Below are 14,356 nucleotides of genomic sequence, written 5' to 3'. Positions count from 1 at the left end.
CGTCTCGATGTTGAGAGATCAATCCTGGGTCGGGTCATACCGAAGACTTTAAAAATGGTTCTTGTTGCTGTTCTTGTTGGCGCTCAGTACTGAGAGGTTATAGAGCAAGGACTGGGTGGTTGGCCAAATGCAGTGTCAGTAAAATGTACCAGACCGGGTGGGGTGTCATGTCTGGTGTCTTTGGCTCGATGTTTCAGTGGTGGAAGCACTTTAGCCGCATGGACTGCCACAGGTAGACATATTATATGTAGCAAAATGACCCCTCGTCATGTGACCGAAAATTTGTAAAGCACGACGTAAAAACCCAAGTATGTTAACATACAACGTATGTGTCGTATGTGGGGCCGTATGTGGGAAGGTCTGCCTGCAACCTGCGGATGGTCGTGGGTTTTCCTCCCACCCTAATGTTGTCCGCCGTCGTATAGTTGGAATATTCTTGTGTACGGCGTAAAACACCAATCAAATAAATAAATAAAAGAATGTACAATGAAGCAAAAGGTAGTGGAAATGAATGTTAGATTTCCCAAAGTGTCTGATTTAGTTGGACGTGGACATTTCTTTAAAATACATGATAGCGAATAACGCTACAGTAAACAATAGTCAGCCTGTGGAATAATTATAGCATGTATATCGTAATACAAATTTCAAATTTTCCTCTAGATTTTGATTTTTTTTCGAACTTTGAGGGCAAATTGTCATTTTTATTTTTAACTTGTCTTGGTGGTTCTCATGTTCAGAGTAAAATATTATGTCAGGCACAATTTAGCACACTGAAAAGATGCCCAGGTTACCTGCATTATCACACTGCATTAATGGAACTCAGAGCTAAATGTGTAGATCTGTCAACCGTCCAGCACGTGGTCATGTTTACCAGCCTCGATTTGGTGGCCCTTTTCAGTGACGTAAACAAACTCGCATGTGGCCAAGGCAGATTGTGAAAGTAAGTTGTGAGCCAGCTTTCTATTTTTCGGCACGATAAGAGACGAGATAAGAATTCTGTAGCATTTTTTTCAGTACACACCAGTCCGAAATACACATGTAACGTTCTAGAATTTTCAAGTAGGTGGTTTCAGTGTCAAATTTTAGCACAGACAGTCAAAACATATATTGCATTGGCAGATGTCCAGATTTCGGCACGATACCAAAAAAAAGCTGATTTCTCACTTAGAAGATGACAATGATGCTACTCCATCCAAATCGGGTGTGATGTGTTTTTGTATATTTTTGAAACACACCGGACGCATCTTACAGTGTTTATGCATGCAAACCACACGCTGCCTGTGTTAAAGACACGTACAGGCTTGGGGTTAGAGGATTACGAGCTAGTCGTAGCTACATCTGTTGAGCGTACGGTAGATGATATAACTTGGGTGTTAGGGGTAGAATAACAGCTGCACTTATCCATTCCTAACAGCCTGTGTCAAAATGCTGAATTTAAATTAGGTACTGTTCTTGTACGAGATTTTTCTACCTTGCTAGACCATGGAAGTAGCCCGAGGTGTTACATGTTCGGGTGAGCAGAGAGGTAAGAGCCAAAGTTGATGCTACTTTTGGACTGCAGTCATTGTTTAGAAAGGACTTATCAGACATGGCGTGAGTCGGTGTATGGTTTACCATTGGTTCCCCCTGTGGCTACAATACTCCACCAGCCCAGTGTAAAGAGAAGAGTGAAGTAGCCACGTAGGGCTACTGCGGAAGTTACTTTGCTCTTGAATTCGACTGTGCAATGTCAGAGCAGTCCCAGAAACCTGAAAGTCAGTGATTTTCCTTAGACTGTGCTTGGATTACTCCACCAGTAAACTTAATTCTTGTCATTCATAGAAGTGCATAGTCCGAGATTGCTCAGATGTTATTAGGTTTGGAGGAATTTTGTTTGACCATGGATTTATTTATTTGTTTGATTAGTGTTGTACGCTGTGCTCAAGAATATTTCACTTATGCGACAGCGGCCAGCATTATGGTGGGAAGAAACCGGGCATAGCCCGGGGGAAACCCTTGACCATCTGCAGGTTGCTAGAAGACCTTCCCACGTACGGCCGGAGAGGAAGCCAGCATGAGCTGGACTTGAACTCTCAGCAACCGCATTGGTTAGAGGCTCCTGGGTCATTACGCTGCACCAGCACGCTAACCAACTTAGTCACGGAGGCCCCCTGTTTGACCAAGGATGGCCCCAGACTAATTCAACAATGTTAAATGTGCTACCTCCATATTTTATATCGACCAACAAGGTAAATGTCAGAATGTTAAATAAGGAGGGAGGTAGATCATTTAGCTCGCTGAATTAGCCCCAAACCAACGTCAGTTTCCTGGGACTGTACCTGACATGTATATTATAATCCAACTTTACATGCTATTTGGGGTCATGGTTTGCCCATGTGCTTGAGATGCTTGTCTTTCAGTAGCTCAGACATTTTAGGTGGCATGGCTCAGAGTTTTATGCAGATATATATAGGTATACATTAACCTGGTTTTGTTTTTCTACTTCAAGGCTGAATGAGCAGGCATGGGGAAGTGTTCAAAAGATAAAAGAGACATCTACTACAGACTGGCAAAGGAAGAAGGGTGGAGAGCTCGCAGTGCCTTTAAACTTCTACAGATAGATGAAAATTTTAAAATATTTCAAGGTTTGTAGAAAACAACCGTGTTACATTTGCTAAAATGGGATGTTGCAGAGATAAACATAAAAATGTAATGTCTGTACTATAACAGTAAACAGGATCAGTATATGGAAGGCTCTTTTTATACAGGTAAAAGCAGGTGCATGTGGCATAGCATGTTTTTGGCCATAAAATTTGGTAAATTGAAATACTTTTGTTTAATCTAACACATTAAATGAAGGACTTTGGTATTCAGAGTTTCATTCATTTTGGTCTGTGTAAAACTAATCTTTGATAAGGCAAGGGGATATAACATCAGGTAGAGTGTAGTCCATCCCTGATTATCACTCATGGCAGAGATTATGTGAGGATGTGCATGTGCTATATGGCTTATACAGACATCAATTATTTCCAGATTTATTGCTCTTAATGTTTCAGCAGAGATTGGGGACTTGTACATAGCAAATGTTTGTCAATGCTTCTCTTCTAGTTTTGATTTGATATTCAAGAAGCTCAGTGGGCAAAACAGACTGTTTGGGTTGCTTAGTTAGTTATGCCCCTTCAAATATACTTGTACTTGTAGAATGGGGACCGTCACTTTCAGATAGTGAATTCATATTGGTCTCCCAATAATGATGTTTAGCACGTCCAGTTTCTGATCATTGCTCTTTGGTTTATGCAGGTAAACCTGTGTTCTGAGTTATCATTAATACATTTGTTGACATGCCTCATCATGTTTAAACATATAGCACATCTGTGTACTGATTGGTTGTCTAGTGTAATACCACAGCTTCCACCATCTTGTAAACAAATCAGACCCTTTATTAAGCCTGTAATGCATGGCATCAGTGTGCAATTGGTCTTCTCCAGCTGCTGATGGCTGTTATAATGTCATTGGCATGTCTACATGTATATTGTCTAGACATATGTATGTTTGTCTGAGGCAGGTGTACAGAAGGTTGTTGATCTGTGTGCAGCACCAGGAAGCTGGAGTCAAGTCCTCTCTAGGAAGCTCAGGTGAGAGGTCAAACAGGGCTGACAATGCTCCCTGGCTGACAGGTCAGCAGAGTTACGTGAGAGACGACTCAGTCTGATCCACTAAGGTTGCTTGCTAAAATGACACCAACTGCAGGCGCCCAGATTTTAGTACAGGAAATAGTGTTGTGTGCACACACTCTAGCATTGTGTAAAGTAATTTGTAATTGGTGGAAAAGTTACTTGCAGAAACAAAGTGATGTATCATTGGTAGATTTCAAATCAGAATCTAACCTACATTCCAGGTTTCCTAAAAATTATTTTCACCAATCACATAACTAAATAAAGTAAATCTTTTCAAAAAATTTTGCTCAAAATATTTTCACCAACCTTTCAGGGGAGAAGCTGGTGACAAATCTGATGCCAAAATTGTAGCTGTTGACCTCCAAGCCATGGCCCCCATCCCTGGTGTCATTCAGCTGCAAGGGGACATAACCAAGGTAAAGATATGTTAGAACGGCTGTCCACAAGACCAGTTTTGACATAGTTAAGCTAATGAATGGAACCCAAGTTTGTGTAGAACATTTTGATTTTAGGAATTGAGAATAAATGCATCTCATATTTTTTAAGGTATTTGATACATGCCTACTTAGCATCTTATGATGTTACCGTTTTGAGATTTTTAATGAGAAATTATTTCTTCTACTGCTACAGTAGTTGTTGATTTCAAACTACATATTTCTTAGGCAAGTCTGTTTATATCTTTGGGGCAAATAGTCACACTGGTTTGTTTTCAGAATCTGTTAAATACATGTAGTCCTTGACTGTATACTGGTAATGTTCAAGTGATTTCACCGGCCCGGATAGCACAGTTGGTAGAGCGTCCGCTTCGGGACCGGTAGATCCAGGATCAATCCTTGATCGAGTCACACCTAAGACTTTAAAAGAGGAAGTTGTAACTTCCTCGTTTGGCGTTCAGCATGAAGGGGATAGTGCAACGACTGGTTGACCCGTATCAGTATAATGGCTCGGCTTACTTGCCTTCGGTAAGTCGTCTCAGTGAAGCAGCACTAAATAAAAGAGCGGTGGAAATCCGTCCTGCAACAAAGAGGCACATTACACGTGCATGCATCCTAAGGATTCCTTCGTCGTCATATGACTGAAAAATTGTTGAGTACGACGTTAAACCCCACTCACTCACTCAAGTGATTTCCTTTGGGTTCTCTCCCTTGAAGAAGTCGACAGCACAGGCCATCATTGGTCACTTTGAGGGTGAACAGGCTGACCTGGTGGTATGTGATGGGGCCCCTGATGGTATGTTCTCAGTTTAATACCATAGATATGTGACACAGTAAAGATTCCTTTGTGTAAAAAATGTGTATAGAGCAAAGATTGATAAAATTTGTTTGATAATAAGTTTGAAATGCAGAAAACATAGTGAATCAGTTTATTAGCTTGCCTTACGATGTAAGAAGAGATAATGTGAGAGGGGCATCAGATGCTGTTGATGGCAGTGTTGGTGTCCAGTTTGGCAAGATCTTAGAACTACGTAATTAGAGGCTAATATCTGTGTATGACAGTGTCAATCGTTCTACTTTTTTTTTGGTTTAGAGATCAATATTTGAATGTAGCACATGAACAGCTTGAACATTATGCAGTTTTATAAACTGCTTAATCAGGCAAGCTACCAGTATTCTCTGAACGCCTTGTTATACCTTTTTGAGAAAAACATTACATTCTGGAGCTATAACCTACATGTATACCACATTATTGCTGGGAATTAAGGGGCTTTGAGAAATTGAATTTATAGAAATTTTGTTAACCTAGTGGTCAGCAAACCAATCATGTTTAATTAAAAAACAATCTCATTACAGTGTGAATTATGTATGGTGTGAGGGGAGTAATCAAGAAGCAGACCACTCAACTTTGTCAATGTTTGTGTTTTTCTTCGCAGTAACTGGTCTACATGACATAGATGAATACATACAAGCACAGTTACTCCTTGCTGTGAGTTACAGTCATTAATCCTCCTAGTCGATAAGGCTGTTTGTCTAGCATAAATTGTCATGTCAAGTCACCACCAATATTCAGGCTTTTTTAAGACAAGAATGTATATACAATAACTTGCCTAGCTAGAACATCCGAATGCAGCCAAACCTATTTTTTAAGGTTTTCATTGTACACGTACAACAATAATAAGGAACATAATTTTATTTTTGTTGTGTCCTAGAGAACATTTAAATAACTATTTGCATCCTTTTTTTTCTCTATCATAACATGGATTATGTATTTATATCCCATTGTATAATGCTGTAAAACTGTCCATTTATGACTAAGTTAATATTCTGTATAGTATTAAATTCCCCTCGAAAAACATTGGTGCAAAAACATGGTATATAGAAAGACAAAATGAAATTGAACATTGTCATATTAATTGTTGTAACAAAATTTAGAACCTTATTTCATATGAGTTGTCTTGTTGTCATATGACTGAAAAATTGTTAAGTACGACGTTAAACCCTAAGCTCTCACTCACTCACTCACATGAATTGTCGACTGATGTAAAATATAGTATTGTTGTTCTTATTATTGGAAAAAATATATTGTTAAATTTTCACTGTTTTCAACTGTTGTGAAATGGCTCTGTTTTGCTGTTGATCTCCATTAGGCCCTCAACATCACAACTCATGTTCTGAAGAAAGGAGGCACATTCATTGCAAAGGTAAAACGTTTATACAACATATATGTGTACATGTAATTGGTCCGTTCTTGTTGTAGAACATTGTTGATGTTTGTAACCAACTATATACGTAATTAATTAGATATGACGGACACAAATCATTTATCAATAGTGTGCCTGAATTATTTTGTTTTCTGAGACTTTTTCCTTTGCTTAGCAAAATCTGTATGACCATCGCATTTGTATTAGAATATTTTAAAATATTTTGAACATAAACAATCTGCTTTGACATAGGTGTGGATCTTTTTTAATAAATGTTGATTGCAGTGTGTAAAATCTCATTGCATACACACACATGTTTTACAACTCCCTCGGTGTATCTTTCGTTCTTTCAGATTTTTCGTGGAAAAGATGTCACATTACTCTATTCCCAACTGAAGATTTTTTTCCCAGAAGTGACGATATTCAAACCAAGAAGCAGTAGAAACTCTAGCATTGGTTTGTACATGTACTGGATACAATAATTACATGTACTGAATGTTTTAAAAAGATGCTTTTTTTGTTATATTTTTTGATTTAGCAATTCAGGCTTAACATTACTTCACATGGTTTTAACTACACAAGTTTAGACATCCATGTTTATACCTCTGGATGTTATTATACACATGATCATCCATGTTTTTTGTGTGTTATTTTATTTAAATTTTAAAAGTTACTAAATTCACACTTTATGAAAGTTTTAAATTAACAAAGCAAACTTCTACGTGTGTGTTGAAGCCTATATATGACTTTCGTTTTTGTTTATAGAGGCGTTTGTGGTTTGCCGGGCCTACTCACCTCCACAGGGCTATGTACCTAACATGTCCAATCCACTTCTAGATCAGCAGTATGGTAAGATCTTAATTATAAACCTAACGTTATTTATTTGTTACCTTATTGAGGGGTATTTTATAGTATACCGAGTCATGTTATATCACTGGTGTGGTTAGTAAGATAAATAAGTTCAGTAGAAATCTCAATCCTCGTGAGGTTTAGGCCACTTACGATTCCAGAGTACTGCCCCTTTAATAGCCAAACCCACTTTCCTTTAGGTAAACCTGTATCGAAGACTCTCATTAGTGATGAATGTTGAGTGGACTTTACTTCCTTTTGAATTCCTTCCTGTGAAATTTTTTGAACGTTTCTTGTAAATTTACATGCAATATATTGATCAACAACATGAAACATTAAAAAACTTCCCTTGGAGAGTTCTGATTGGACTAGGGGTAGGCCACTGAAGATGCCAAACCTGGTGCGTTCCAGTATGTGGACCTTGGGTTTGTCCTGGTGCAATGTGATAATCATAGGGTGGCCTTTGACTTCAAAGTTGCCCTATTTCTTCAGCCTTTTCAGTCACCTCTGCAACCAATGTTTTGAATCATTCTGAGAAAAACTTATGGTGTGTAGAGAAATAATTTGCACAGTTTTAAGAAGCTTGCAATTTTAATGACGCAAACAAATTATTTTTAGCGACATTTCGTAATAATTGTATTCATAAATTCCACTGGGAAAAAAGGGCTTTAGTGATTGAAACGGTTGAAGATTTACAGTACATTGCATTAGAAGTTAACAGCTGATTTCCAATTGCAAACACTAAGGTTTTACATTTTATTTTCATTGGCTGAGAACACAAAACTTTTTCTGTTCTCAGATGTTGATTTTAACAACTTAGAGGGGCCAAACAGAGTGATTGTTCCTTTTCTGGCCTGTGGTGACCTGAGTGGTTTTGATTCAGACAGAACATACCCACTGGAGGTAATGAATAAAGTAGTGCTTTATATAAAATAAAACATTTTAGTACTGCTGGGATGAATACTACTGCTTATTTGCCATAAAAATCATGTGTCATTTATATCATAAAATTTGGTGTCATTTATGCCATTAGAATCATGTGTCATTTATGCCATAAAAATCATGTGTCATTTATGCCATTAGAATCATGTGTCATTTATGCCATAAAAATCATGCGTCATTTATGCCATTAGAATCAGGTGTCATTTATGCCATACAAATCATGCGTCATTTATGCCATTAGAATCAGGTGTCATTTATGCCATAAAAATCATGCGTCATTTATGCCATTAGAATCATGTATCATTCATGGCTGGAATGGTGGAAACCGTGTACTAGCACTGTAATCATCTGACCTGGAGGTTTTTAATTTGGCTGTGTACAAAAGACTTACGTGTATTAAAATCACATATCAAGTCTGAAATAGGTCACAGTTGTTATGAGAAGGTCTGTCAGCAACATTCAGGTGGATGTATGTCTCCCTCTTGCTCTGTCTGGTTTCCTCACATGATAATCCTGGCAGTCAGCTTATAAATGGAATATTCTTGAGTATGGCATAAAACTCCAATCAAATATAAAAAGAAATAAGTTGTCTTACATATACTCTGATTTTTGTTTTCCAGCTTGAGCCTGGGAAAGGGTATAAATACCACCCTCCTACTCAGAGCCCTATCAACCCACCCTACAAAGAGGCATGTTACCTGAGGAAAAACGACCTGCTGTCAAAACCAGCCACAGCATTTCCCCCACCCCCCACCAGTCAGTCACGTGACCCACTAACAAATGAAATATGTCCGGTTTCTGATGTTAAAGCATTGACAAAAATTGAAAGTATTGGTGATACACAAGAACTTCAAGGAGCCTGCTGTGGAATAGAAAGCCTGGATTTGACTCCATCATGATTTGAAGGTGTTTTGCTGTACATGAAAAAAAAGGCTTGCTTAATTTTCATCGATAGACTGATATTAGTTGATATTAGCTCTGCAGAAGGAACTTTAAGGGTGTCATTTGGGCCATGGTTTTGTCAAATAAATTATGCATTATTTCTGAAAGGAAAAGTGTTTCTGGTTTATGACAATAATTCTAAAAATATTTTCAATCCATGGAATTTCACAGTATGGCAGGAGTTTGAAGTTCACGTCAGAGTCTTATCACCAAGTTTACTAACTTAATTATTTATTTCTAGAAGTCAATCCTGGACAAAAATTTAATATGGATTCAGGCATTTCAGTCAAACATTGCACAAATCACCATTGCGAAAATTGCCATTGTGCAAACCAGCACTGTGCAAATCACCATTTTGCAAATCACCACTTTACAAATAACAAGTGTGCGAATCACCAATGTGCAAATCACCTTTGTCTAAATCGCCTTTGTCTTAGTGAGTAGTTTTTCCCCCATTTTGTTTGACCCCCATTTTGTTTGACCTCATCTGGCAGCAGTGTATTTCCATGACTTGTATTAAACAATCTTAAAAACTACTTGACAGAAATTTACTGCACTTACAAACGAGCGATAAATGTTTATTTTAGAGGTTCCTACACATTCCTAGAGGGAAAACGGTACATTTATTTAACTTAACAATGCTGTGTTTTCTATATTTACACAGATAATAAGTGTTGTCGAGTACTAGTATATTAAGGGAAATTATTGTCGTCAGCCAGTTTTAAACACTAAAAGCTATGATATAACTAGAAAGTGTAAATGCCAAATAACGATAATACAGTTTCGTAAACCACTTTTTAAATGACATCTTTCAATCTGATTAATTCAGCTATAAAGACAGAGGTGTTTCCATTATACAGAGGGTTATGACACATTTACGGTAAAGTCTATCGGTCACCTACCTTCTGCCTTTGTGAGAGGTCTGTTCGCCGAATGGTCTGGACTCTTAACATGTATTGCTGTCTGTTATAGGTGGCCGACTTAGAGGCAAAGAATTAGGCAAACTTTGATACCATATTGTCTCCTTTGCAATTTTTCTCATGTTATCTCAATCTCAGGCACACGTCCATATAAATTTTATCAACAAAGGTTGTCTTAAAACTTATGTACTCAGCTCTTAGGTTCGAAACCTGGTATGGTCGGATTTATTTCATTTATTTGCTGGGAGTTTAACGCCGAACTCGGGAATATTTCTGGCAGACTTTCCCATGTACGGTTGGATAAAGATAATATTAGTTTAACACCCGCACCAAAATGACCCATAAACCCTTTTACTTTACTCGGTAAAAATCTTAATAAATTATAAATTATAGTCTGTTTCTTTCAACTTGTCACCTATACGTGCATGTAAGTTGAGCTGTCTGTGAAATACTCGCTACCAAAATTGCCTTTCGTTCGTGGCACGTAACACCACAAGCTCTACACATCAATGTCTTGGAGGTTCATGCTGAGGCAAAGAAAATGCAGTTAGAAAAATTTCTTAGATTCATAATGTTAAACATCGTAAACTTGTTTTCAACACCAAGGATTCATAGCCTTGGGTGACGTGATAAGTATTCAAAAATAAGTGGCATGCTGGACAATGGGCGTAGAAAGTAATTATAACAGAATTTCCTAAAATCGAATATGAAGTCTTGCATGCTGTCGTGAGATCATATACACGTAGGTACAAGTTTTGGAAAACTTAATAGAAAACAATTTCATACTTGACACTGTCAGAAACAGTACAATTTTGGTAGTGACTATGGGTGATTCTACATAGAGCTGGATGTAGGAGATGTTACCCCAAACAGACCCCAGTAGGCTCTTTACGGCCGGATATAATGTGTGAACACGATTTGGGAAGCAGAGCTTGTGCTATTATCATTCCAGGGGTCGATTTGACAAACCTCACAGCACAGTATGAACGCGGGTTATGAAATAGAGGCTGCCCTATTGTCATTCGAAGTGTCGATACAACAAGTAGCACCTTGTGAACGGTGATAGTGGAAAAAAGCTTGTCTAATTTTCGGTCGATGAGTAAATACGACAAAAGCACCTTGTGAACGCGGATTGTAGGATAGATCTTGTATAATTTTTCTTTTGATGAGGCAAATCGCACAGTATGAACGCAGTTTATAGATTAGTGTTTGTCTAATTTTCATTCGATGAGGATTCGGCAAATCGCCCTTGAGAAGGTGAATTCCGAAATAGAGTTTGTGTAATTTTCATTAGATGAATCAAAACGACGAATCGCACCTTGTGAACGTGGCTTATGAAATAGTTTATTCTGCTCTGCTTTCATTCCAGTTCGATTCGATTCGATTCGACAAATCGCACCTTGTGAACACGGATTATGGACTAGCTAGAGCTTGTCTAATTTTCGTTGGACGAGTTTATTCGACAAATCGCACCTTGTGAAGCGATTTATGGATTGGATCTAACTTTCAGTCGATAAGGTTTCGGAAAATCGCGCGTTTGAACGCGACTTCTGGAATAGAGCTTGTTTTATGTTTACTCGATGAATTGACTCATGGAATAGGGCTTGTCTAATTTTGATTCCATGATTCGTTCAAAAGTCTTAAGCTTGGCTCAGTATTGCCCTTGTTTGTTTCTATGTCCAATCTCGACCCGTTGCCCTGCTCCACCAGCCGTATGAGCTAATTAATCCCCATTAAAACGTGAACCTGTTGCATTTTAGTTTGTTCGCCTGTCACTTCTGCCAAGCAGATTTTGCAAGAGGAATTCCCCCGATACCGCCCCCAATAACCCCCATCACCCCCCCCCCCCCCCCCACCCACCCACCAAGCTGTCCCCACCCTTCCACCACTCGTCGGTGCACGGTTAAGCCAGCTTTTCCCCTCGCGCGGGGACACGGAATGCAGCATGTTCAGCAGTACACTGAGCTCACTGAGCTGTACTGAGGCTCATTGAGACCTGTGCTGTAGGTCTGCGTAACTGAGGGGATTATCCCAAGTGGGAAGTTAAGCGACAAATATTGTGGTGGTACATATATAGATATAATCCACAGTAGCCAAAACATTTACTTTCTGCTCTTGCGAGGCGGGTGGTCAAGTCTTAACAGAACCCTGTGAAAAGTTCATGGCGGAAATGGTAAACCAAGGACTCGTGAAAGCGCATGGCCATCTGACTATGAGACAAGCTTAGGGTGGAGAGAGAAACTACACATTGCGTCAGCTTTTATAAAGGTGAAAGCATGTTACAGTTTTTATAAGAAATGTAAAGCAGTGACGTTATGTTCAAGAGCGAATTACCTGTTGTATGTTTAACGAGCCTGCTGAGATCTCGGTTGAAAAGTTATGCAGGTTTAGCCCCTTGTTTATGTAGAGGGATCCACCAGACGCAAATATGGTGCTGTAAGACAATGGGTTATGGTATTGTAGAGGTATGTATTAACTATGTGTCAATTTTAGGCATACGTTTGCTCCAGGCGAAGATACACATGCAGGTAGGCCTAATTGGAAATACCAATGAAACCCCAGACTTCCTGAATACTTGCAAATTTATCTAAGCTATAAGAAGACAAAAGATCCGAGAGAGACAAAACAGGCTTGGGCAGGCTATCGTCTTCGACATTTAATGCTTGCAGGTAGAATATCCGAGATAACAGCACATTGCGCCACAATGTGAAACACTGTAAGATACCTTCCACCGTGAGCAGTGACCAGTTGAAAGCTTGAACACTTTTTCAACTTTCAAATGTGCCAGGCTTGTCAGTCTTGACATGTTTTGATTACATCATCAATTCAATAAGCCCGGCAGACTAGACGCTGCATATGTCGAAAGGCCAAAGGGCGTAGATCTATTTGGATTGATCATGCGTTGTTCCTGAATTCGTGTAACAGATTGCAAGTGTATCTGTCAGTAAATATGGGAACCAGACAGTTGTACATATATTACTGTTTGTGTTCCCCTGATTTATTTATTCAGTTGCTCATTTCCGAGGTTTTATGGTTTGAGTTACAGTACTGATTTATTTTATTTGTTTGATTGGTGTTTTACGCCGTACTCAGGAATATTTCACTTATACGACCAACGACCATCCGCAGGACGCTGCAGACCTTCCCACATTCGACCGGAGAGGAAACCAGCATGGCGACCGCATTGGTGAGAGGCTCCTAGGTCATTGCATCGCTTGGCACGCTAACTATTTCGGCCACAGAGGCCCTCAGTACTCACTTGTGCATCTTCCAGTGCTTATTTGTTCGGTCCCCAGTACTTATTTTGCCCCCCCCCCCCAGTTCTTATTTGTTCGGCCCTCAGTACTTATTTGCTCTCCCTCACCCTCGTACTTACTTTGTCCCCCCTTCCCCCCAGTTCTTATTTGTTCGGCCCTCAGTACTTATTTGCTTGGCCTCCATTACTTTTTTTGCTCGACCTCCAGTTCTTATTTTGTTCGGCCCCCAGTACTTATTTTGTCCCCCCCCACCAGTTCTTATTTGTTCGGCCCTCAGTACTTATTTGCTCTCCCTCACCCTCGTACTTACTTTGTCCCCCCTTACCCCCAGTTCTTATTTGTTCGGCCCTCAGTACTTATTTACTTGGCCTCCATTACTTTTTTTGCTCGACCTCCAGTTCTTATTTTGTTCGGCCCCCAGTACTTATTTTGTCCCCCCCACCAGTTCTTATTTGTTCGGCCCTCAGTACTTATTTGCTCTCCCTCACCCTCGTACTTACTTTGTCCCCCCTTCCCCCCAGTTCTTATTTGTTCGGCCCTCAGTACTTATTTGCTTGGCCTCCATTACTTTTTTGCTCGACCTCCAGTTCTTATTTTTTTCGGCCCCCAGTACTTATTTTGTTCGACTTCCAGTACTTATTTGCTCGGCCCCACAGTACTTGTTTTGTTCGGAACCCAGTACTTATTTGTTCGGCCCTCAGTACTTATTTGTTCGGTCCTCAGTCCTTATTTGCTCGCCGCCCCCCCCCCCCCCCAAACCAAAACATAGAATTAATGCGTAAATAAGAAATATCAAATCTGTATGTTTTAATTTGTTATGAGTTTTGAAACCCGAGTCTTGGGCTTGCTTTGGAACCCGAGCCATGAGCTTGCTTTGGAAGCCGAGTCTTGGGCTTGTTTTGGAACGCGAGTCTTGGGCTTGTTTTGGAACGCGAGTCTTGGGCTTGTTTTGGAACCCGAGTCACAGGCTTGCTTTGGAGCCTGAGTTTTGCTCTTGTTTCGGAACCCGAGTCTTGGGCTTGCTTTGGAACCCGAGTCTTGGGCTTGCTTTGGGACCCGTCTTGGGCTTGCTTTGGAACCCGAGTCTGGGCTTGCTTTAGAACCCGAGTCTTGGGCTTACTTTGGAACCCGAGTCTTGGACTTGTTTTGGAA

The 14,356-nt window shown here is 39.7% G+C and overlaps 1 protein-coding gene across 2 annotated transcripts; it reads left to right on the top strand.

The window, feature by feature from the left end:
- The first annotated feature begins 904 nt into the window (after positions 1-904).
- Positions 905-9,488, top strand: LOC135475387 (tRNA (cytidine(32)/guanosine(34)-2'-O)-methyltransferase-like). 2 transcript variants are annotated; one of them, XM_064755256.1, is made up of 11 exons: positions 905-940; positions 2,489-2,624; positions 3,545-3,614; positions 3,970-4,072; positions 4,808-4,886; positions 5,527-5,579; positions 6,241-6,294; positions 6,648-6,750; positions 7,060-7,143; positions 7,943-8,046; positions 8,706-9,488. In XM_064755256.1, the coding sequence occupies exons 2-11, from the start codon at positions 2,504-2,506 to the stop codon at positions 8,982-8,984; spliced, it is 1,050 nt and encodes a 349-aa protein (XP_064611326.1). In that variant the 5' UTR covers positions 905-940; positions 2,489-2,503; the 3' UTR covers positions 8,985-9,488. The 2 variants fall into 2 exon arrangements, with proteins under 2 accessions (XP_064611326.1, XP_064611327.1); XM_064755257.1 differs by lacking the exon at positions 905-940 and adding an exon at positions 1,384-1,525.
- The last annotated feature ends 4,868 nt before the right edge of the window (positions 9,489-14,356 follow it).

This window comes from Liolophura sinensis, chromosome 9 (genome assembly GCF_032854445.1).
Source record: "Liolophura sinensis isolate JHLJ2023 chromosome 9, CUHK_Ljap_v2, whole genome shotgun sequence".
In the NCBI taxonomy this organism is placed as follows: Eukaryota; Metazoa; Mollusca; class Polyplacophora; order Chitonida; family Chitonidae; genus Liolophura; species Liolophura sinensis.
Note: the sequence above shows the minus strand (reverse complement) of the source record. Positions and strands in the feature narration are given on the sequence as shown.

Bases quoted from the DNA above. Each gene is read 5' to 3' on its own strand.
- LOC135475387 (XM_064755256.1), top strand. From the start codon at position 2,504: ATGGGGAAGTGTTCAAAAGATAAAAGAGACATCTACTACAGACTGGCA. The intron at 4,073-4,807 runs GTAAAGATATGT...TCTCCCTTGAAG, and splicing joins TGCAAGGGGACATAACCAAG to AAGTCGACAGCACAGGCCAT. The intron at 6,295-6,647 runs GTAAAACGTTTA...TCGTTCTTTCAG, and splicing joins GAGGCACATTCATTGCAAAG to ATTTTTCGTGGAAAAGATGT.